General features: G+C 42.5%; 1 protein-coding gene across 8 annotated transcripts; it reads right to left on the minus strand.

The window, feature by feature from the left end:
• Positions 1 to 248: 248 nt before the first annotated feature.
• On the minus strand, positions 249 to 23,351 carry LOC112574001. 8 transcript variants are annotated; one of them, XR_003101325.1, is made up of 4 exons: positions 19,282 to 19,693; positions 2,801 to 2,869; positions 1,986 to 2,189; positions 249 to 1,029 (listed from the first exon to the last, which is right to left on the minus strand). XR_003101325.1 is itself a non-coding variant. In XM_025254769.1 (3 exons), the coding sequence occupies exons 1-3, from the start codon at positions 10,688 to 10,690 to the stop codon at positions 762 to 764; spliced, it is 444 nt and encodes a 147-aa protein (XP_025110554.1). In that variant the 5' UTR covers positions 10,691 to 11,727; the 3' UTR covers positions 249 to 761. The 8 variants fall into 8 exon arrangements, 2 of the variants coding, with proteins under 2 accessions (XP_025110554.1, XP_025110555.1); XR_003101326.1 differs by lacking the exon at positions 19,282 to 19,693 and adding an exon at positions 10,584 to 11,727; XR_003101327.1 differs by lacking the exon at positions 19,282 to 19,693 and adding an exon at positions 8,420 to 8,475.
• Positions 23,352 to 25,877: the final 2,526 nt, after the last annotated feature.

Raw genomic sequence — 25,877 nt, forward strand, 5'->3', positions numbered from 1 at the left:
GTTTTGCAGTGAAGAAAGCTTGCCAACATCGGTTTCACTCTTGAGAGGAACTTCCAGCGTTCGCCCGGGCTCAGACGCGTTCCAGAAAGCAGAAGGCAAGATATTCTGAAATGTTAGGACACCGGGAGAGACGGAGAGTCGCTGCAGCCCGGTCCTCTTGCTGAGGATTATCTCCAAGAGTAGATAACATAGAGTGCCCAGACCCAGCAACATCAGAAGCCAGCGCCTCCCTCTTCCCGCTGATATCATCTTGTTGGGTCGCGGTCAGCAGGTCCTGCAAGTCTTGCACGATTGTCATAAAAGTAACGAGCGTCACTCGGGCGGTAAACGTCACACACCGCCTGCATGCATCACGCAGACGTTACATAGCTAAGCCAGCAATCCAAATCCTTCAACTGTATAAACTTCCAGTGACCGCCATGTTTTTCCAGGGTTGGAATGAACTTTTTTTTTCGAAGGATTAATCGGGTTTTTTTTAAACGAACAGTAGAACTGGAGTTACTTTATTCGTCTTCTTGCTCCGTAGGACTTAGTAACATCTTGCACGTGAGATGCGTGAACACACTTTACCACACAAGTGTTTTATCCAATCCTGATCACACTTTAGGTAATAAGGGCAGCATCCAGAACACGAGTACGCCTTATGTACTATTGTTTTACAGTCATGGTATCTTTTTGTAGTCTTTTTGTTAGCGCGTACGTCCAGTAGTTTTCTGGTTATTTTAACTGATTTTTTTCTCGTCGATGAGCCACTTTTTTCTCTAAATATGTTCTGTATGTTCTGCATCGATGCCAGCTCTAAGAGTCACTAATTTGTCGCATCTTAGAGACGATCTCGTTTCCACAAGGGTCATTAAGGTCATCAGACCAAGAAGGTCAGGAAGGTCATCGAACAGTCCAGAACTGCGTTCTTGTTGCGATGCCCTTGTCAGCCTCAGGAAGATTCTGCAGCGTTCTGGAGGTTGTGAAGTGCTTGCACTGGTCACACACTCACTGCCACGGACCACAGCGATGCCAATCACTTGTTCTCTGTGTACAGAGGTATTGAAAGCAGAAATCTTAAGTCCATGTCCAGCCGATAGGAGGAGTCGACAAATATGTACAGGAGAAGGAGAGAAGTTGAAGAGGAAGGAGACATCGAGGAGGAGAGATTTAGGAGAAACAATGAGGAGAAAAAAGACGCATAATGATTAATTATGAGGAGTAAGAGGATCACGAAGACTGATGACAAGAGTAAGAAGAAGAACAATAAAGAATTAAAGGAAGAATGATGAACGCTGAGAAGTAAGAATGACGAACAATAAGGAGTCAGAGAGATGAAGAATGAAAAGAAGCGACAAAGAGTAAAGAGATAACGAAAAGTGATGAACAATGACTAAGATAAAGACCAAGAATAAACCACAAGAAGTAAGAGGAAGAATGATTACCAACAAGGAATAAGAGGAAGATGATGAGTGATAAACAACGGCAAAACAAGGTATCTTACTCGTGGATCTTGATCTTTGTTACATCAACTAAATGTTTCTTACTGTTAAGGTTGGTTTTGTTTTTTCGATACAAAGGATGTCGGGAAGTCTGCATTGCTTGCAGGTGCGCTGGTGTAACCTGCATCTTTCAGGCGCACATTGCAATAAATCCCGCTTTTTTGAGGTGTGAACTGCCTACTTCAGCCAGTTAGCGCTTGTTTTGGCGAGACTTAAGTGTTTTCCTGTGGGAAATTATTCTTCTCTTCCTATAAAAAAAATGAGAGCAAATAGTTTTGAACTCTTCTAGTTCTCTTGCCCCGTTTACATTCATCTCCCCTTCCCCGTCAAAACAAGTGCTGAGTATCTCTGTCATCGCCACGGGGCGATTTCCACAGCTACTGGAAGCAGAGAGTAGAGGTTGGTGGGGAGAGTAAATGAACCTAACGTTTGACATTCATCATTATTAGTTTTTATTTGTAAAATCGTTTAGTTAACAGTGCAATAAAGCAACGGACTTACGGTTATTATATTGCTGATATCAAAAGTCTCGTTAAATTCCATCTTCGCTCTTCCGGAAGTCAGGTCGTCATCTGGTTCGCCGAGACTGACCGCGGAGAACTTCACAAGAGGCCAGTTGTTCAAACACTTATAAGAACCCCTCTTAGGAAAATGAACCTGCATTCTGACGACGTAAAATCAGACTAGTCTCTGCTTCTCCCATTTCTGTAAAAAAAAAAAAAAAAAAAAAAAAAAAAATCCGTGAGGTTTCTGTCCTAAACTAGGTCGTGCTCCAGGTGGAGGTTAATGATCTCAGTCATGCTATCGAAGTCGTTCAGGCCTGACAATGCTTTGGTTCCAAAGTAACTGATATCTAGAGGGCGCCAGACCTTGGTGGTGTCGTATTCATTTCTTTTTCTCTTCTGAAACCGCCTGCAACGTGAGATATCATCGATTTTGTCGATTTTGTTATTTTTCGCAAACGACTTTCATCTACTTTGTGGGTTTGAAGCACTGTGTCGGTCAAATCATACCTCCTCCAATGTAAATAGTGACTGCTGGATAAAATACAGTTACTTCAGCTCTCATGAGGTAGTTTCTCAGGGACCTGGATGTGGGCCACCTCTGTACAGCTTCTAGGTTTTATCATGAAGGGCCAATGGCCATCTTCTTTGTCATCAAACTGTCATGTCAATGTAGCTAGACTTGTTGAGGATATTGGATTTTGTTGCGAGAGACTGGCACAATAAATGCTGTTAATAAAAGATGAATGGTGATAAATCTTTAATGATGATAAGAGGTTTTGAAGTGCTTAGTGTCCTGATGGAAGTACCCACCTGATAATATGATCTTTCACAATGATCTTCCCACTGCTGGTTTCAAATGAACATTGCTTTTTTCCCCACCTGCAAGAACAATGAGAATAGAAGCTACTGGTACACTAGCATCAGCCATATTCTTTTTACAAGGCATGGGGCAAATAGCCTTGAAGAGGATAGAGGTTACCAAATCAAGGAACAGCAAGGGGGAGAGATGAAGGATGAAGGAGGAGGGTTGGGCGTGGGGTTAGCAACCCAACCCTGTAATACAACCCCCGCTACAGAAACCGCAAATGCAAAAAAATAAATAAATAAAAAAATAAATTAAAAAACTGCAAATAAGTTCACTGTTAGATATGTTTTAACACCAGAAAATGCCGTGTGTATAATAAAGGGGCAGACAACTGAGGCGTGCCTTTCTGCTCTAAAATAAAAGTTCTCCCTTTTCATCTTTGGCAAGAGATCTTTTGAAGTAGTTTGGAATTTCCAACCAGTGCACTAGAGGTAAACCCAGGCACATGAATCTTCCAAGAAAGCTCTTGACCTTAAAGCTCATCTTTACCAGAAATTTTTAACAGATTGACTCTTCTTCCTGAGCTTGCCTATACTGTGATATATATATTTGATATACAGTTATATTGTGCTCTTGAAGTAGCTTTTAGCTAGAACCTGGTGTAATATAAGATTTATTATTTGTATACATATATTGCAACTGCATATATATCCTTGCATTGTTTTGCTGTTGCGATTAATTACTAACACTTGTCCTCCCATGTTATTTAGCCGAATAAAGAATATTGTCATTGTCATATTCAATTTCTCTCTCTCCCTCTTGCATAAGAAAACTTTTAAAAAGGTAGGAGTGGGAATTATCTCGACACTATCCCTCACGAATATTGAGTGAGAGGCAATGATGGCGACAGAAGGAGGGAAGGTGAATCATAAGTTTGTGCTGTATCTATTCTACCACAAAGTCTGGCTAAAGGACGAGGTTGGTGAGATAACGAGTTGCCTTCATACCTTTACTCCACTCCTTCCCTTTTACACGCACGCACGTACACATTGATTCCTCCTTCCTGGTGATACAATAATTTTAAATAAAGAATAAATAACAGCTCAGTAAACACACACAGACACGCGCACGCACCCACGTATGCGAATCCACGCACTCGTGTTGACCAGCTGTTTGACACACATGTGCTGACGTGTGGCAACACTTATGCCCGGCCTGTGGGAGGAACACACAAGTGCCAAGCTATGCAAACAAGCCCGTTGGAAAAAGTTCTTTAAAGAATATTTACTCGAGACTTATCGTGAGATCGACGTGCTCGATAGGTGACCGACACTTCTTTGAGGCAACAGCCGGACCATCGATCTTCTGACATGAGGTGAAACTTAACGATGCACCTGATGTTTAATGTAGGTGTATATACACCCTGGTCATGTACTTACACCTACATCATCATTGATCATCTCCAGCGACCTCTTTTCTCTTGGTTCCTCTTTTTATGTAAATCACCGTGAGCTTCACCTATTTTTATCCAGATAATGATTGATACTGACGATGAAGACGACAATGGTGAAGAAAAGGACGATGATAATGATTATTATTATTTTGCTTGTAATTTTATTCCAGGGTCATCTCCCGGTCCTCTCGCCCTTTTCACGTGACATCACTCTACTGATGTAATGGTGTAAGAACTGAAATGATAAAGATGGCGCCTTATCTTTCTGATTTAGTGTAGGTACCCGTATGTTGAGGACAAGTCGGAGTGGCACCTGTACACACCTCTCGTGCCAGCAGTAAAGCTAACAAAAGACATGTTGCGAGAGCAAAACAGCAAAGTGTGTGTGTGTGTCTGTGTGTGTGAAAGAGATACAGAAGATCTCTCAACGTCTGTTCATGGCCTCACAAGCAGACAGCCAAATCATTGACAGATTTCACAGTGTACCACATGCCATCAATGGATCCTTATAATGGGACTAAGTAAGAGACTCCGGGTGCAAACATGAAAAATGGTTGGAAAGAGTGGTGGAGGGTTGGGGGCTGTCGCTCAATGCACGGCGTTCTACCTCCCCCTCCCCTAAAGGACCGATTAAAATTTAAATGGCACATTCACGAATTCGCACCATCTCCCATCATACCCAATTATATTTTTCTTTGGCATTGAATACGTCACCTGAACTGCTGTTTATATGGCCCTTAATGACCCTAGGAACCGGGAACACTGGGAATGCTCTAGTTTAAGTGACCCTAAGAAAGGCAGTCAACTGTTAACTAGCAACGGGCTGTGCCCCGGGCCACCTCAAGCAGTACTTACAAAACGAAAGGAAGTTTCCCAGGGACAAATCTGGAGACTCAAGGATTTTTTGTTGTAGTTGTTTGTTTTCTTTTCGTAGCTACAAAGCGATACCCTCGGGTACACTACTTTGTGGTTCTTTTTCCCCAGTTCGCCTTTGCCACCGGTTTATAACTAAGGCTCCAGAGGTACAGCATCAGCGAGGACTGTACACCATTTTTTAAACTTTGGAAACAAGAAACTTTTCCTTGAGTTCCCCATGTTGCCTTCGACTTGCCCTTTGCTTCGTCACTACGGCCATAGATGTCCTGTCAGTCCGTGCAGGAATGACTGAAGAGGAGATTTTGTTCTTTTTTATCAATTACATTTTTTTCTAAGCATTTGAAGCGTTTTTCCCCAGTCGTTTCAATGACCGCAAGGCATTATACAAGGCTAAGCGCGAATCTCATTCAAGAATAAAGAAAGTTTTCTAGTCGGAAAGGCAGCGTCGACAGAGCATGCACACCCTGAGGATCTTGAAAAGGTTCGTGGTCCTGATGTGACAAAGCTCGGGGTTGCGTGCTCGGCTGAAGTTCATTCTAGAGTTCAGCTTCTTCGCGCCGATATAATAGTGAAAATTGTACCATAGATACAATAGCCACAACAGTAGCCACAAATGTGATGCATGATGCCATTGTCAGTCATGCCTTACCCTCTTGCCCAAACCCTCGGCGCCATGAAACGTGAGAAGCATTTTCAAGACTTGTCAAGCTAAACCTTTCTGTTCTGTTTCTAACCCTGTTCCAGCACACTACACAAGTCATTCCATTTACCTCACTTGCAGCTAGTAAGCTGTAGCACTTGAATATCACAGGGTGGGAGAAAAGGGTGTGTGAAAAATACTTCATGGAGCAAGTAATGAGCGCTGCAATCATCCAAGTAGAAATTGATCATCTTCGGAACCTCGACTGATTTAATGAGCCACTCGCAGTTTCACCGTACGAGGGTGTGACATAGACATAGACATAATAATAATAATAATAATAATAATAATAATAATAATAATAATAATAATAATAATAATAATAATAATAATAATAATAATAATAATAATATAATAATAATAATAATAATAATAATAATAATACTTCACAGGCGCAGCATCAAAACCAAGTTAGAACGCACTCTTAACGGCATAATGTTTGACAAAAACATATTTGGCAAGATAAACTTGAACACGAAAATAGCAAGTATAGAAGGGAAACAGCCCGTGTGAGGACCAGTGTTGAGGTGGAGAGGACGACAACCTAACTTTGTACTTCTAGCAAGAAAAACAATCCGAGAGCTGAAAAGCTGCTGCAGTGCTCTCCGCCAAACTAGAAAGTTTAGCGAAACATTTGATTTTCCCATTCTCACCGAGAATTCTCACCAGGCCCATAGCTCTACAGCACTTGGAGTTACAACCTGTTACCTCGCCACCGTCCAGCCAACACAGATGCTGGGCGAGAGACAAGGGTGGCGACATAAAGAGGGAAATGTTCATAACTAGGGGGAGTAACTCTTGGGAAAACTACTTTTGCCACAAGGGGCCACTATCGAGGTGGTTGGCGAGTTAACGAGTTGAAACTTCAATAATTCGAACAACAATGAAATTTTGGGGTTTAGTCTGGGTTAAGGATCTGGGTTGCGGTGAGGTTTAGGGTTAGAGGTTAGAGTTAAGGCTGATTACAATCTGCAAGAAAACAAAATTAAAGATGCTATGCACACTCATCCCAAACTCTTCGGGTGGGGATGGATAAATAAATAAAGTCGCGAACAGCCTGACATGCAATCATATCGTGGTCAGACTGAAATCACAGAACATTAAACTGTAATGCCGAGCCTTGTTGACACTTAACTGTCCTGGCATGTTCAATCCATGTGATGTACTTCCAAAAGACACATTTGTCTCACATTAGGAGGTGAATGCCAATGGCACAATAAAAGTTTTATGAGGCTAAAATTACCGGGAAGCTGGACTGATTTGTCTGTTAAACAGGAATAAACAGGCGGTCCGCTTCGGTCTGCTAAGTCGATGTGAATTATGAAAACATATTTCACATAAAGAACAAAAAATCGATATTAACAAAATAATTTTTTCTGCAGTTGTAGCCACAAACAATAACTTACTTTCTTTCATTGAAAAAAATCTCTCTCCTCCACCATAACTAATTTCTTTGTTTTCATTCTAGTGTAGGAACTGACAAAAATGTAAGAAAGAATGGTTTGTTCTTGAAGTGATACTGAAAAGCAGGATAAGCAAAACAAAGGAAAATTTGAAACCTTTGATTTTATCAGTTGAAAATATCCTGCCAATAATTCTTCATTTTTCTAATATATTACTGTGTTTTGCTGTCTGTGTAGCTTATAGTATCATTGTTGTGTTTTACTATGATATCAATATTGTATTTTACTGAAGTATCATTGCTGACCTGATGTAAATTTTTAGAAGACACAAAAAATTAAGAATTTATTTATTTGTTATATATTTGATTGAGAAAACTTCAATCTGGTCAAGAAAATTTTTTATGTTAAACAAATGAGATACAAATAATTACTGCTGTTAATAAAAATAATTACTGAGCTATTATTGGTGAACAAACTTGAATCATACGGTGTCTGGCCCCCATGAAACTGTTATTTTGCAAAGTTCAGACTGGGAAAATGTTTGCGAATGTTGTTGTTTTCTGATAATGTGTGTATCGTGTTAGTGAATGACAATTTTTAACGACTCAAAAGCATATAGCAAAAATATATTTATATATCAAATGGATCCATTCAGATCGAGATACGGTTTCTCTAGAAAATCCAGATAAAAGTTCTACAAAATAAAATATTTTGCTTTTAACTGATCACGAAATTCTGACAAACTTTGGCACAGTGAGGTAGCTTTGTCTGTATTAATATCTTATTTGAGCTCTCTCTCTATATATATATATACTCATTTATACCTTGCACGTAGTTGTCGTCTGAATTATTCTATGAAAGGTTAAGTTGAGCCTCTCACCGACACTTTTGCTACATAAATACTAAAATTACTGTCGTTGTCAATATTTTCTTTTCCTGTCCATACATCGTGTCAGCAACAAAATCAAGAGAGAAGAAACCAGACTACAGTGATACACATACCCCGACAATAAAATCATGTCCGTCGTTTAGTTGCCGTTGTCTCAAAACGTACACAGACATTACTTTGATATACATACACCTGCATTTGTTTATCTTATTCTTTTCTGTAGCGAATTTTTTCTATTTTTGTTATTTCCGAGGTTGTCACTAGGCTCGCGAGACCGAGACGACCAAGAATAAATGACCTTACCGCAACAGCTCGACAGGTTTGTAACAGAAGCCAAAGCAGCGGTTGGTACCTGAGTCCACCTGAGCCGCGCATTCACAACACAGACGCCGGTGTCGCCATTCTATACGTCATTGATCACCTGACTGCGCGCGCACAATCGCCGTCCATTGAAATGCTTATCGCCAGCGCAGGCCTCGTCAGCCACTCCACGGACCCCAGGAACGTCAGAAAGTAGCAATTATTACTTCTTACCAAATTTACAGCTACATCCGGGTCCTGAACGCCAACTTTAATTTGTAACGGGCAATTTGTAACATGTAACGTGTAACAGGCAATGCGTAGCAAGTTCTGTATGGCGATATTCAATCACTAACTTGTATTACTGGACTGCTGGTAGAGGATTTTTTTTTCCAGTTAACTGCTAAAACGAGGCTTGAGACTACAAAGCTTCCGGTTTAGTCACATTTCAGATTAATTACTAATACAAAAATATATTCGCGTTATTTCTTTGCTCTACCACGTTTCCTCTCACCACGTTCTGTCCAGTAAAATCAAGTCGATGTATACCTGCTTTATCATTGTGACATTCACATATTGTAACACATGAGAAGAAGCATGTCAGGTCGCCATTGTGGTCCCATGACTAGGGTCCCACTGAGGTAAGGGTGTCAGAGAGCTTAATGGTTGCGAGGCTGTAACTCGTAGAACTATACATTTTAGAATTTATTTGCTTTCTGAAGGACAGGCTGTTCTAAATCACATGCCAAGAACTCAGATTGGACTCTTTAACCTGGGGTTATCGTGAACTGTGTTCATCTAGACCGGAGGTCTCGGGCAGGGTTCTGGATGATTCGGTCACCGCCAACCTACTGACATGGCTGTTCTTACCTGTCGTGCCCAATACACAATTATACAGTTGTATACGATTTTCTTTTACTTAAATTTTTAACAATATTTAACAATATTTTTTTTCTTCTCATTTACCAACTTGCTTAGCACAAATTTGAATTTCAAATGCTGTCAATATATGTTTAATAAAGGTAAATGCTAATTGATAAATAATGTTGTTTATTTCTTTTCCGTTCATTTCATTACGAGTAGGATTTCTTCAGTTCAGGTAGTCAGCTGAAACATCATCCTAAGCAGACGACAGGTTCCTACGACTCACACAAGATCCCATTTATACTTGAAACTTAGCTTCGGAGACCTCCTCCAGGTAAGGATCAAATTCTCCTAATTGAGAGATCCTTAACGGTCATGATCTGGTTCAGATGGATCATTGACCATCGTCGATTCCAGTTTCTTTTGTCATTAGAAAGAACTTAATTCGCTCTGAACTCAGTTCAACGATGGAAAAGGGTTGCTGTTGGAACTTGTCGTCTGCCAGACGATCATTACAGCTGACTGGCTGAGGTCTCATGTCGAGAGCAACGATAAAAGTATGTTCAATGGTCAGAAGAGTACTGGAAGAGGAGAGAAGAGACAACATAGAATGTAGCCAAACAAATGTCATGATTGATAACCTTGTTATCAAAGTTAAAACTTTTACCGTCTGGAAAAGATTTTCACCGTTTGCTTGGTTTTTAAAATTGGAGAGATCGCCGATTTTCGCTGTCTAGGTTCGTCTCCCCAAAAGATAATCAAACTTACATAAGATTATGAAAGTCCAGGAGGACGTGAAAGCATATTTGAAGATCACCACCCAGAAGCAGTTGCTAGAGACAGTCAAGTAAACAGAATGTTGACGGAAACTAAGAATTTCAATCACGCTTAAATCGGAGAAAGGGAAGGCTAAGAAGAATTTTTTAAAATTTCTCCTTCTTTGCTTCCTTGCAAACAGAAGTAGCGTACAGCGAGGTCAGAGGTTGCCGGAGACCATTCTGGTCGGCCGGAAAACGAGGATTTGACGGCACGTGCTTTCATTTTCTCGGGGATTCAACGATCCCTTGTCACGACAAAATGCACGAGCAGGTGTCTGCACGGACAACAGCCTGAAGTTTGCCTTTTGACCCCGAGAAATGCAACCTTTTTAACAATATGGTAGACCAGCAAAAAAAAAAAAAAAAAAAAAAAAAAACAGAAAATAATTTAATAGAAATAAATGCAAGGAAATTAATCAAATCGGAAAAATGTATATCGAAATATTTTTAAACTAAAATAAAAATGAAAATGTAAATGTTCCCACCTTAGTTCCTTGCTAGCTGGGAAGGTGCCTTCACTGTTTATGTCATCACTGGGAGGTGCTCGCTGAAAGGTTTGTAATATATCCTCGAGCCTATGTTTCAATATCATCTGTGTGTGTGTGTATTATAACAGGGCTAGTTGGTACACCTCCGGGTATTTTCATGCCAGCCTACGATCATAAAACATCTTGTTACTTTTATCGCGGGCACAGACAGGTCTCTGTATTTATACAGCAGTCAAAGGAGCGATTTTAAAGGACTAGTAGGGTAGAAATTGTTTTGGGGTAAAGCTTAGTGCAAAATATTATTTCCCCAAACCTGAGTGGTTCTCACCTTCGTTTTTTCTTTCTTTTTTTTTTTTTTTTGAGACAAATATCGCCATACATAGAAAGAGGTCAACAAGAGGTCACAGAAAGAGGTCACCTTAGGGTCGTGCTTTTGAATGTCGACGTTGTCGTGGTCTGAGCAAGAGAACTGAAAAAATTACTAATACTGCTACCAATAATCATCATCCATCATCATCCATCGTCATCCATCGTCATCAAAAGAAAAATAATGCCGTGTGATTTATGTACGGTATGATCACATTCATGAAGGCACAGACTCAACACTTGAAAGACGAAAGAGATAGGGACATCATACGTAGGACGGACGGATGAACAACCGTGGATGCATGTAACAAAAGACAGACACATAAACGCACGTACAAAGGTGAACTCACGATTTAAACCTCGTTCTGTTCGTGATTAGTTAAAATTTTTATTAAAAATGTGTACCTCGCCAGACCTTTAAATCGTTAAAGGTTTCATAAACCTGGAGGATGAGTGTAAAAAAAAAAAAAAAATTCCACCCGGAGGTAGAAGATCACAGATGCCACTTTTAATGACTTTCATCGCTTTTATCGACTGTAGACAGGATGGCAGAGGCCTTAAAAATAACAAAAGGGAGAATAGATAATAAAAATGTGTGATTACACTTCAGAGACACAGAGATAAGCAGGAGGGTATTTTTAAATGTCTCGAAACTTGATCAATTCTAACATACTCAACTATATAGCACAGTGATGCCCAACCTTTTTCGGCCTGCGGGCCATATCCATTTCGGACAGCCGTGTCGCGGGCCACTTCACCGCAAAAAATAGCAAAAAAAAAATAAAAATTGAGCAGATACCATTTTTATTAGAACCAAGTTGTACTTACCATTAACTATGTAGTAATTAGTTGGATATTTAAAGTTGTTTTCCCGAAACCAACTTCTGAATGTCCGGCTGCATGAAGAGACACCAAGTCGGAACACTGAATCGAAATGTTCGTCCATCGAAAAAAAGATTGAGAGACGCCCCTACGTAGGGATAAATACTTCTTCTTCCCTTTTATCGTTTTTTTTTCGGTTTTTTATTACTAACATGCCGATTTCCTGCACTGTGGGCAGAAGTTTCGCGGGCCGGATGGCACCCGCGTCGCGGGCCGAATATGGCCCGCGGGCAGTAGGTTGTGCATCCCTGATATAGCACATCTTAAAAACACGTGACAGGTGCATGCTGGTCCACCCGCCCCACCAAGTTACAGACGAGCTGGTTGGTTGATTGGTTGATATGACCTGGAAGTGATTTCCCACCATGAGGTGAGATGGAGGTTGAGCAACATCAACATAGCTAAATGTGGTTGTTTGTACCCGTGTTTACCCAATTCTTTGTAAACAAGAACTCTAACTCGACACCTAACCCAAGCCCAAACTAAGATTATAACCCTAACTCCAATGACAACTCACACAGTAGCTAAAGAGCTTAATAAAAATTATTAAAAGACATGTAATACCACTCGAAGATCTTAGCAACAAATAGAGAAACAAACAAACAAACAAACAAAACAAAATACCACCAGACAAAAACAAGTGGAAAAATAAAGCAAAAAACAAACAAACAAAAAACCACCAGACTAAAACAAGTGGAAAAATAAGACAAAAAACAAACAAACAAAACAACGAAAACAAAATGTTTAAAAAGTCTGATAAAATCCATCAACTTCTGAACACATACATCGCCTGACCAAAGTCCATGGCTTCGAGCGTTTATGAACTGAGATGTGAAGATGTCAGTTCACCATCAGCAGACCGATCGCTCGTGCATGACGAGTGCATTAGACCGAGATGACCACGTGATCCCACTGGTGGCCAAAAGGCAACATCTCAAGAGCGGAGTTTGGGGTAGTCTCCACCCCACCCCACTCACCTCACCCCTAAACAAATCTTCACCAAGCGATTTTCACAGTGAGCGGTCTTCACGTGTGCTTTGTCAAATGGAGTTGTCGTTTCATGACACAGTTATCTAACTTTGAGTGTGTCCGTAAGGGTCAAAGGGCGTTCAGTCTTCAAGCATTCCAACGCCTTCCTGGACTGAAGTTTGTGACTGTCATCATCTTACAGTCAGTCATGCTTGTCCTCTGTAGGTTCTCCATCACGAATGTAACTCGTCGATGAGGGCAGACAGATGGAAGTGGCGATGTTTTCAGAATGTGTCACGAGGCTCCTGTACAGCACCTGATGACCCGGGACTTTCACTTTTGAACTGCCAGGGATTCCTGATTGAAACTGTAAGTTCTTTCCCTGCCGTCCTAAATTCTGCCATGATCGATTCTTAATTGTTTCATGTTAGCAAAATAATATCTGTTTTCTGCAATGTTATTTGTTACATCATACACAACAGTCCCAAGTAAAATTAAAAAGGACAGTTGGTGAAAGTACATGTACTCAGTAATTCACATTTTAATGAAGGATTTCCACGTTTGGAAGTAGATATATACCAACAAATATATTCTGACAATTAAAATTATTTTTCGTAGACGTATATGACATCGTCTGTTATGAATGTTTGATAATCTTGAGATTTTATCGACTTTGTCCATCACGGAAACAATTTATTTTGAGTCTCCTCTGCACTAGACTTGCAGAGGGCAGACTTGTTATTGAATGCTATTGTATGCTGGAGGATTAATAACACAAACTTTAATTAGAACTATCTTAGTTTTGTTTTTATCTATAGATTTTTTTTTTGCCACATCCTTCCTAACCGCCATCTTGGTAATGGCCGGTGACGCACTCACATACTTTGAATAGCTAGAGTCAAATACAAGCAGGAATGTATGATTGTCAAATAATATTTGTAATCTTTTGGTTGCTCTTGACACAGACCTGGATGCTGCAGCTGCACTTAATCGACTATGACGTCAGTGAATGGCACAGCACGCAGGTACCGACCAATGCTTCAGGACAGAAATGGACGACGCGTAGCCTGGAGGTCATGGCCAATGACCTGAGTCGTCTTGCCTCGACAACAAAAAAACCCTCGCTGAATACTTCTCTCGGCTGGCGTCCGTCACCTGGTCCCCGATGGACAATCGCTACGACCTCAACAACCGCGGCAACGGCGGGGAGGTGGATGTGACGAGCGGGATGGTGTGGACGCTGGTGGCGCCACTCATCCTGCTCGTCGTCTTTGTCTGCATCGTCAGCCTTCTGGCCTACATCTGGCGATGCAGACGTCGCCGCAGCAGGGTCCTTGACGACGAGAACGTGTTCTCCAGAAGAGCGCATTCCCAAGACCACTCGTCCACCTCAGAGAACGAGTTGTCGGTCATGGGCGAGGGCATGCTGGGAAGTCACTGGAACGACAACTACAATTCTGACTGCGAAGGCGTCGGTTTGGGCCGCACCACGGCTGCAACGGATGGAGGAAATGTGAATCAGGCTTACAAAGAGAAACACAGCAGAGCGACCTCTGGCGGCAAACTCCCTGTTGAAGAGATTCCGGGGAATGTCGCCTGACGGAATGATTCACCTGTCAATCCTGTTTCTGCTGGAAGGTCACGCCAGACGAGGACATGGCCCGGTCAGAGGCTACTCCAGTTCCTGTTCCTGACTGTGACGCGAGACAACGCGAGTTCCATTTTCCTGGCCAGGGTGAGGAGATCAGAGGTCAGCACCTGCCACAATTGCGCATACTTTCAGCCTTATAGGCATCTCTCCACTCCTGACCAACTGCTTGAAAATTCCCGCACCATCATCGCGTGCTCGTTCATCTGCGCACGCAGCGAGCTCCATGCAGACTCCTCGAGAAGAAAAAAGGGAATCAGCGCTGCCGGAGAGTGGGGACTCTCCTTCCTGAACTGCAGAGCAAAACGGCTCGCAGGTGAGCAATTGCATTCAGGCAGCATGGGGGTGTTTCAGAGTTCGGAGCGTGGTGGCAAGCTGCATTTACCAGCTCCTATCATCACCAGGGTGTGGAAAACCCGCTGTTTGCAGACGATGAGAGCGAAGAGGACCGCCACTACCTCAACACTAACTCCATTACCACCAATAACCTGCACGACAACAACTGCAACCACATGTGTTGCGAGAAAGGCCAACTTTTTCAAGAGGAATCGCACAGCTTTTTGTTCAACATCCCAGATGCCGGAGAAGCAACTTTCAGCACCGATTCCTCCAAGGATGACATTAATTTTTCCTTCAATCTTGGAAGCTTTAAGGACAAATGGGAACTACCTCGAGAATAAACAATACACTCAGAATAGCTTACGCTACAATAAGTCTCCCTTAGTCGAAGGACCGGACGTATCGTGCGTGAAGATTAACAGCGCCACCACTCTGTCTCTAAGGAAGAGTTACCGGCACCTGCCTTCGCCGCAGTCATTGCTGGAGTCTGTGAGTTTAAGCAGCGAAAGCGAGTACGAGAAATCCGTCGACAGTTTGTCCCTGCCAAGCAGCATCTCGCGATTCCACGCAAGTCGAGTTCAGCCTCTCGAGATGACCCTTCCACCTGACGCCACATACCCGTCCCGTAGAAAACCCGATCCTGGCCTACCTGTGCGGCAGAAGATACGAACCCAATGAAGTCGATTTCCGTGTCAGTGACATCAAAAACGGGAAAGCGACCGGAAAAAGAAGAGACAACGAGAGGAGAGGTGGACAACCAGCTTGACGACAACATCTCTGTGTACCCCAACGTCGGCAGTAGTTGCAAGTCCTGCGAGGTGAGCTTGGAGAGTGGTTCAGGGCAAGGATGCGAATCCAGCGCCGCAAGTGAGGCAGGGGGAGTAGGAGTGGAGTCCCCATGTCCTCGGGAGTTGGTGAACTGTCCACCGAGACCTTCCTCCGCTCAGAGATGGCTTGACCTGGATGTCTCCGCCCACAACATCGCCACGGGAGGTCCTGGTCATGCTTGCAAAGGCAAGAAAAACAAGAGAAGTGAACCGCTGGGAAGAGTCTGGTGGGGTCGCCAATTGCAGCGAGAGTTATTCCCCCACGCTGAGCAGCTCTGAGCTACCAGCATCTGCAGCAGAGCTCAAACGAAGAAGAATAACACTAGCGGCGAGTGGTAAAGACAAATTTGAGAGACGATCCACAAATAAAGCAGAGATCCAATAAAGGATCACACAAGTGTAGCAAAGTTTACAGTAGGCAAAAATCTTTCTCAGATAGCACGCAAACATGCTCTTCTAACACACCTGATCACAAGGAGGATGTTATTTTTCAACAGGTGCATTGTCGAAAATCAAGAGAAATGGAGAAAATATACTGTTCTCATCAAAGCCAGTACAAAAGCAACAATCCTGACAGCCAGGATCCGCTCCAGCACTGGGTCACCCCTTTGATCGAGTCAAGATATAAACAGGCACCAGGTCAGAGTTCAGAAACCATCTGGAGCAATCCCTTGAAAAATATGACCCACAGGATCGTGCAGCCAAAGAGATACTCGCACCATGATGGTTCTTTCAAGAAGCAAGAGAGGAATCCTTGGAACAGATCGCCGCCGTGTGGGTTAAGATTTGACCAAAGTTTGTCTGGGACTAGAAGAGCGTCTGACTTCTTCAACATCAAACCCACTATACTATCTGTTCAGACGCCGCAGTCGGACTGCCCAGTGCAGGCAGCTCGTAAGAAAAGACGAACTGACTGGACCTACCCAACGGTCAACTGTCCGTCTCGACTGAGCTTTGGTGGCTACTGCTCGACACGTCTGAAATGAGTCCAAGATACAAATGTCGAAAATCTACACACATGTTCCAGAGAGCAACAACACCCACCCATTAGCGAGCACTCTTCCTTTGGAGGAACGACACACGAAGGTTCATTGAAACAAAAGTTCGGACGGCAGCAGATCCGAAATTCCGTTAGGCACAGTGACGAAGCGAGGGCGATCTTGAACTTTTCACAATTTTCGTTTCCCAAGACGAAGCAGCGCCTAGTCTTCAGGAGTATGCCTGGGATTACACATACCTGAATGTCGGCAGTTCTTTTCAAGACGAAGTTCTGCCTATTAACCCCAAAGAAGTAGTCCTTGGCCAATCCATCTTTGAGAACAACAATCAAACGGCGTGTCCAGGGCCGTTTCTAAGCAACAAGGGGGTGACCTTAAAACAATCTTGCCACGAACTCCAGAGAGCACTCGCGGGAAAAGAAAAGACGATCTTTTACACCCAGTCATCTCCGACTCAGACAAACACGGGAACAAGTCCAGCACCGGAAACGGAAGTGCGAGGGTTTCTCCTCCGGAGCAGCCGCTCTCTGGCGATGAGGTCTTCGGGATGAACACAACCACAACCTGTAAACAAAACGCGTCACTGGAACTGGGATCTGACGTCAGCTGCCCACGCGCCGCACTCATGACTCCCCTCAACGATGAGGCCAAGCGCGCTGTCATCAAGTTCATGTGGGGGGACACCAACCCCTCCTCCCTCGCCTCTTCCGCCTCTACGCTCGTTCCTACGTGGAAGACATCAGAGGCAGAGAAAATCGAAACCGCATGGAACTGTCCTGAAACCGGTTTCAAGCAGAAGATTCTCGAGAAAAGCAAAGAGACTTCCAGCCGGGACAAGGAGGATGAGGCGAATCGGAAAAAGGTCAAGGTTCAGAGCAGACCCCATGGAAGGGAGGGTTCCTGCGCCCAGGGAAGGGCGCTTCCTACTTCTTCAGCTTAGATGGAGCCCAAAACAAGATGGCATGTACGAGTTCCAGTCCTGCAACCCTCGACAGCGGTCTTGACTGTTGGAAACTGTACAACATCAGCAACAGCGGCGGAGATAACGGAAACAACGCCAGCAACACCACCATCGACGGCGATGGCGAGGAGGACGCCAGGGGACCACTGCAGCAGCAACGCGACGACAAATTGCAGCTGTGCCGCTACAGGCGACAACCCAGATGACAGAGAACCGTTCCTCTGCCCGCACCGAAACATCAGCCCTCCGACGCTGACCCAGCAACGAGGATTACGTCCTCACCCTCAAGAGTACTGGGTAGGTGTAGCAGGCAAGGCCCGTCCACCTGGTCACCTATGCTACACAGGTGAGCTTTTTCACAGACTGATCTGATGCTTTTTTTACGGTTTCCGACAAGCTGACGATGACGACGATGATGATGAGGATGTGCGTAAGAGTGTTTGCACACTAACATGCGAATGTCCTCTGTGTCACACACAACACTCTGCAGAACATACGGCACACATACGGAGGAGCACACTCGCACGCGCACGCGAAAAGGAACCTTATGCTAATGCATAAAGAGGGCTCGTGTAATGAAACCAGCCTAATGCTAATTTTGGTCATTAAAGACATTGTTACCTGGAGTTGCTTAGGTATATTTTGTAGTGTCTGTCACATGAACCCCCATGGAACGGGACTCGTCCTTCCCACCTCGCCTTTCCATCGTCTGCTACCCACCTGAACACGGAGACCTGCAGTTCGCATCTCTAACATGCAATGAAACATACTTTCACGCTTGAACATCGCACACACCTGTTAAAAATACCTGTGGTACAGGGAAAATGGATGAGCACAGCCATCGGATCAGCATCTAATTATTTACAGGGCATCCACTTGAGTTTTTGACGGAGAAAGTAAAAGATGAATCCCTTACCATCCTCAGACATACATAGACCTACATCTATGTAGAAGCAACGAGAGACCACGAGAATGGACATGGCGCACAGAGAGAAACGATCCAGCACCATGGACGTGTCGAACGTTGCGATAAGAACAGGTAGTGGCGCATAGCAAACTTGGAGATATTAGTGAAAATAATTAGTACTGTGTTCCTGTCATTAACAGACTAATTGAAGCTCCATTTGAGTATTTCTTGACATTCCTGCCCAAAGTTCACAGGTGTTAGTATTTCCATCCTGGCGAATATCAAGCGTGGTAGTAATGCAATTCTGGAAAAAATCATGCATATCAGTGTTCCCGTTATGAAAACTGAAAGTCTACAAAAATACATAGGACATGGCACAGTCCATGTGCCAAAATAATTTGTTTATAATATCAATAATTGTTTTTCAACATCTTCAACAAAAAATCTGTAGTTTTCGTTTGGTGTCTTGTCTTTCTTTCTTTCTCCTCCCATATCTAATTTCATTCTTCTTTCCATTCTAAGTATCTTTAATGTCTAACGACATGAAGAAGGTCGTGATAGGATCATCTTCAATGTCGGGGCTTAGGACAATAAAAAGATATAGGATATGGAGTATTGCGTTTACTTGTTTAATTTCTGTGTTTTTCTTGGCAGTTTGTATTTTTTGTGGTTGAAGGAAAAGACAATGAGACCTGCCAAGGTGAGACATGGTGTGGTCTGACAAAAACAAAGAAAGGAAGAAAAAGGTTGGTCCTGTGTGATCCGACAATAGAGGGGAAAAAAGAACTCATTTCATACCTTTCAGGTTTCCAGTATCCTCGCAGCTGCACACTGTCGTTGTAGTGAGGATAACATGTCACCCACACCGACACTTGATCCACTGTCACATGATCACTCTACCCTTCTTACCTCCAAGAGTGACGAGGCCAAGAAAAAGCAATATTTATTCCACATACTCTCCCGAACTTTTTGACACCGACGCCATTGGAGAACAGCCAAACATTAACTTCCATCATTTCATTTATTCCTCAGCTCATTCTGTCCAAAAATGAAAGTCAAATGGCTTTGAAGCAAGGTGTCATTCACACCGACTGTCAGGGTCACAACACTTTTCCTCCTAAAGTTTAAAGGAAAAAGTAAAGATTGTCCTTACAGAGCCCCTGGTGGCGACTCTATGCACTTAGCCTACTCTTCGCGGTCGCAAGCTTAAAAACTTTACATCCCTCATTTGAGTCTGTTCATTTGTCCACAATAAAAGCCTGCACTCTACCCGATGGCGTGTATAGGTGGACCGCTGTCTGTCTGTCTGCCGAGACCAACGCTGTGAAGTGATCCTCTGTTAGTCTCGGCGAGCCTAAACAAAGAATGTGAATAAACCGGAAGCTTTCTTGTTTCCTGCCTCGTTTTAGTAGTTAATGTGAAATGTGAATAAACCGGAAGCTTTCTTGTTTCATGCCTCGTTTTAGTAGTTAACTGGAAAAAATCGTCTGCCAGCAGTCCAGGGATATTAGTTCGAGCTCTACATTTAACCCAAAATATTACCCTAAGCCTAACCCAAACTCGAAAGCAATATTTAAATATGTCTAGCTAATACGTGATATGGATACGCTATTCAGAACAAAAACAAAAAACAGAAAAAACTTCAGAGAGGAATATCTCAAATTCCACACTCAATGACGCTTCATGTTTGTTTTTTTTTTCTTCAAACATCCGCCATGAACAAAAGAGTGGGGCTACCCCTAAACCGGGGTCCTTTGGCAAGGTGTTGTTGTGGTCCTAAGCTCCTCGAGGAGTAGAAGGAATAAAGTAAACTAGTCGACACGATATTATGCACGTGTGTGTGTTTGTGTGTGTGTCACCGCCATGTGTACTGCGACATCAACAACAATGTAGCTACAGTAAACAGGTCTTGGCTTTCTCCTGATAGGATTAAATCGTAAACTTTATGACGAAGAAAAGGTAAGGAGAGAGAGAGAGGGTAAGAAAGAAAGAAAGACAAGGAAGAGGGAGCGGGCAGACAAGAGACGTGAAAGTAAATGAGAAGCATTATGTGTGGGTGTGTCTATGTGGCTTATTTATTTGTTTTGTGTGGATTTTGTTGCCAACTCTTGTTTGAAGTGACTGTGGTTTTCGCTTGACTTTAACGGGTGTGTACTGATTTCACCTTCTCCAGCGAGTGCTTTTCGACTGACTTTTATTTAACTGCTGTTAAGAAGAAAGATTGAAGAAGAAAGAAAGGTGACAGAAGACGAAAGAAAAAAAAAAAAAGAATATCAAGCAGTTAGTTACAATGAACAGGCAAATTATTCTGAACAGCTGCATCGATTCTAGTAATTTATGAATGAATTGATGAAACAAATATTAAAATTAAGACGTGAAAGAACGGGGCAACTATCACAGAAAAGGAAATGATAAAATATTTTGTGGTTTTGTGCTTCTTTCTGTGGACTGGAAGGTTTGGCCATGTGTGGCTCCCTAAAACAATTTGCTAAATTCCAAACGTGTGTCACCTTCATTAATTCATTAATTCCTTATTTTAAAAACCACGGTATTGTTTGAATGTTGTGCTGGTCTGGAAGACATGCTTTAGGAAACAATGTGCTTCCAATATAAAATAACAAGTCAAATACACGTATATAATTATTAATAGGTGTGTTCACAGTTGGATGGCGTCAGCAATGATATTAACAAGTAAAAATAAACATGTAAACTATGTAAGCCATCTAAATTCTAATAGCGTATACTCATGTTAATTGTGAAAAAATTCTATCCAAAATGTTTAGTCATAATGTTTCATCATGACCAAAGAAGAAAAAAACTACCTCCAAAAACTCAGTGGTTGGGTCTTGGTGTGGCTGGCAATAACTTTGTGCTGAGGGTGATCACGTGGTTGTCACCACGTCCTTCACGTCAAGTGCAATCAAAGGGTGAGGATTTATTGGCGGGTGCTTCCCACAGCACTTGTGTTGCCGAGACTAACATCGCTTCGTGTGTAGTACTTTCTCCACCACATCAGTTGCCAGGAGGGAAGTCCCCCCATAACACGACGGACGGAGGGACGGACGGACGGACGGACGAACGACGAGAAAGATGAAGAAAACAGTCATGTCTAACTCCGATCACATCTTATCCTGGTAACAGTTATCGCGTGAGACGATCCAGTGTCATCTCACGAGAACCTCTCATCAAGCCATTAAAGAATCATGAAAACGACGGCCAACGATAGTTTGTTGTTATCATTGTAGACAGAATACATTTACCCGTCGCACTAGAACCGACGACGACGACGCTAACGACGATGATGATGATGATGGTGATGACGATGACGACGATGACGACGACGACGACGATGATGATTTTAGCCTTGCAAAAGTATTTGAAAGCTTAAAAATGTTTGATTGACTGGAAAAGGATGGACGTAAACACCAAGAAATGTTTGTGTCCTGACCCCTGACCCTGACACTGACACTGACAGTCATGACACGGACAAGATAGATGCTCCTGGAGCGTGAGTCTGACAAGCTTCACTCACAGCAAAGATAATGTATACTTGAAACCCCACCTTGCACCTTATCAGCGAGTTTTTTAAATCTTTTTGTTTGTTTTTGCTGTTTTCATATCTTCGTTGTCTTTCTGCACGTAACTTTGTTTGCTCTCAGTACAAGGAGGGGAGGATGTTTGCTCTAGAGAAGTGATAAACTGGACAAGGACACAGTGTTTGTGAAAATATTTTAAATAAGAGATCATCAACGTTTTGTGTGCTGATGTTACTCATTATTTATTTATTTTTGTTCTTTGGGGTTGTTTTTTTCCCTCCAACTCGTTTGCTCAAGAAATATTTATTGAGAGTTACTTACATGAGTTTGTTTTACTTTCAGTTAAGTTTCGGATTTGGCTTAAAGCTAGACTTTGTACTCTAAGAAAAAGGCGAAATTATTTATTTATAATTACATATAAGAACTTTTATGTGAATAAAGAATTGGCTTCTCTTTGGCTTCTCTGTATGTCAGTAAGGACCTAAAAAGGGTTTGATGATCGGTCGTTTGGCTTCGTCAGTGATAGATAACATATTTGTAAATATTCTCCTTAAGTTAAGTGGATATTTTTAAAGCCAAGTGTTTTCATGTGCTTAGGCTGCTTGAATGTTCGTGAACCCTATTGGTCACTGGAAAAAAAATCCTCAAGCCTTTTCAGGTTTTTTTTTTTCATAAACATTCGTGTATCCTAAAAATATCCGTGTTCTTATTATTCGGTGTGTAGTATTTATAAGTATAAAGCTATTCTTTATGGAAGTTTACTGACGATAACAAACCACTTACCTGTATACTTTACACCTATGTGTGTTTTATGGGCACTAATCGCAGAAAAGCTTACTGATTATATCACTCGATATATGCTCTACACATCTATGATTACTGTATCAACATTTGCACTAGATTTTCCTGACCAACCCAAACCCTATTTTTTTTTTTTTTTTTTTTTTTTTTTTTGATCTTCTTGACAGGCTGAGTTTCTCTGGTTTCTCATCATTCTGCTCCGACTTCTCACAACTACTAAATTACAACTGGTCAGTGAAATTGGCAGGTGAAAATCGTGGCGTCTGCACCCACTATAATAATTACAATGAATTAATTGAAATTATGGGAAGAAAAATATTTTGCAAAATAAATTCCCTAGATTTTCAACATGAAAATTTTTTGTTATTTTATAATAAAATTGTGTACCAGAGAAGGTGAAACAATGTGTTACCTGAAGGATCCCCTTTTCTGCCTGCGTACGTGGTAGTCCCACCTGCTACAGGTGTGCACATCGCAGAATCGTTCTTCTAAGTGGTGATCATAATTTTCAGACTTGACCGAGCGGCAGCTGTACTCTACAGGTAGGTGTGTAAATCCCGGATAAGAAAGTATGATGGGATCGTTCACGGCGTTTGATGTTTGTGTGTCTGTGTGAAGGTGGTAGTTGACGAAATGGGAGGAGTCTATCATTCCTCTCTCTGAATGTGACTGAAAAGCAAATTTATCCTTTTCATTTGCTTAGATAATAAATTCGAGGGGAGGGAATAGAAAAGGCAGGTCAGCCAGTGGTGTGGTGTTGTTGAGGGGGTGGACACCCAGTCATTACGCAACGAGGCATGAACAAAACTCGCTGAAACACTATCATCATGAATTTGAAGATCGTGTAGTGATAATTTCAAGAACACGGTGACGAAAGGTAGAAGCGAGCTAGAGAACTAGAGAACTAGAGAACTAGAGAACTAGAGAAGGCTGGTGTTACAGAGGATAATGTTACAAACTATAGCAAAGTTTCATTGTAGCTAATGATGTGGCAATCGTTGTGGGTGAGCTGTTTGGCAGAGCATATCCATGTTTATTAACCATCTTTATAAATACTTTTAAGGACATTGTTGTGTCTGCCAACAGTAACATAAGAGCATTACATAAAGAGTTAACATAGGGTAAAAAAGCTACACCCTGTTGTAGTTCTCCATTTGTAATTATTTACCCCTGGTAGGTATAGTCATGTTCACAAGTATTCAAAGTTTGCACGAATTCATACTTAAACTAGAAAACCAAGGAGGCGAGTAGGACATCAGTTAAACAAGAAAAGACGAGAAGGAATGGAGGTAAGCGGTATCGGCATCTGCAATCATGTGCATGTCCCATCTGTAAGTTGATTGTATATTCAGATTGTAGCCGGGATCAATGATTGCAGGTAACATGTGGTGTTGACTGATAGGAACTCCAAGCCATCACTTCATGCGTCTAATGCAGCGGTTCTCAACATGGGGGGCGCGCCCCCCTGGGGGGGGGGTCGCGACGTGCCTACAAGGGGGTCGCGAAGGTGGTCATTTGTTAAAAGTTTCTTATACCGGTATTAGTGAAATTAGTTTACATTGTGTAAGCGAGTGGTGAGGGGGCTCAAACTCCAAATCTCTTCTCCCTATTCAAGTACACTGTCTCGGCAAATGTAGTGACTTCTCACTTCCAAAACTCAAAACACAATCCCCCTCTCAACAATTAAGCTCCAATCTCCCTCCTCTCGCCTTTTGCCCTCTCTCTCCCCCAATCTCTCATCGCTGACTCCCCTCTCCCTCTCAGTCACACCACTCTATTTTTTTTTAACATCTAAAAGGCACGCATTCAGGAAACGTCCATCATTCACACCCTTTCGCCCTCGCACGTGCTCAGTCCTAGTACTCTAGTTCCCTGACAGAAGGCCATGACCAGACAGTGCGGGGTGGGGGCTTAAGGACTACCGATGACTGCTGCTAATGGCATATTTATCGAACATATTTGAGAAGCTGAACGTTGTGAATACTTCTCTGCAAGGGAAAGACACCACCATATTACAAACAACTGACAAGATGAATGCTTTCGTCAGAAAAAATTCGTTGTGGACGCAAAAGATACGCCAAGAAAATATTTTTGATATGTTTCCGTGCTTGTGTAAGTGCAAGGCTGACAACTTGAATCTTGATCAGGTGAAGAATGTAATTATTGCCCATCTAAACGGACTGCAAGAAAGGTTTCAGCATTACTTCGCTGAAATGGATGTGACTAAATAAGATTGGATTCATAATCCATTTCTGGCTGATCCTAGCACAAGCGGGTTGTCCACGGAAGAAGAAGAACAGCTCGTCGACCTTTCGAGTGACCAATCCCTGAAAATGGTCTTCCACACAACACCAGTGCCAACATTCTGGATTAGCATCAACGGTGAATATCCTCTCCTTTCTGAGAAAGCAATGAAAGTTCTTCTGCCATTTTCAACTTCGTATATGTGTGAGCAAGGATTTTCAGCATTGGCAGCACTGAAGTCGAAATACAGAAATCGTGTGGACGCAGAGGCTGAGCTGCAAATAGCAGTGGGTACGAACATCGCACACAGGTTCGCTTCTCTATGCAACAGCAAGCAGGCTCAACCTTCTCATTAATCAAAGTGAGCGTCCAATAAAATAATATTTATTAGCACCGCAGAATTGGCTTTAGTAAAATTTTATTAACAGTTATACTTCTTGCAGATACGAACTTTGTTCTTCCGTTGTTGAATTGCATTGACTTCCCCGACGCGGCGTTCGAGGTTAGCTAAGCCCACCCCCCTCCTCCACCCTCCTCCACCGACCTGGCTGGCTAAGGGGGGTCGCGGACGTACTGGTGCTCGTCAGGAGGGGAGGGGCGTCACAAGTAAAAGGTTGAGAACCGCTGGTCTAATGTCAATAATGAAATTACTGTCGGTGTGGGTATGGGTGTCAATCGTTGGCAAAAAGTGTTATCGTGCTGTTCACGGCCTCGAACCAGTCTGTCTGATCTTGTGTCACCTGGCAAGTCAGATCGTTCTGGTCACACATACAGCGGAAAAACAACAAAACATATTCCCAAATAGAGCAAAAA

The sequence above is a fragment of the Pomacea canaliculata genome, linkage group LG10 (assembly GCF_003073045.1).
Source record: "Pomacea canaliculata isolate SZHN2017 linkage group LG10, ASM307304v1, whole genome shotgun sequence".
NCBI lineage: Eukaryota > Metazoa > Mollusca > Gastropoda > Architaenioglossa > Ampullariidae > Pomacea > Pomacea canaliculata.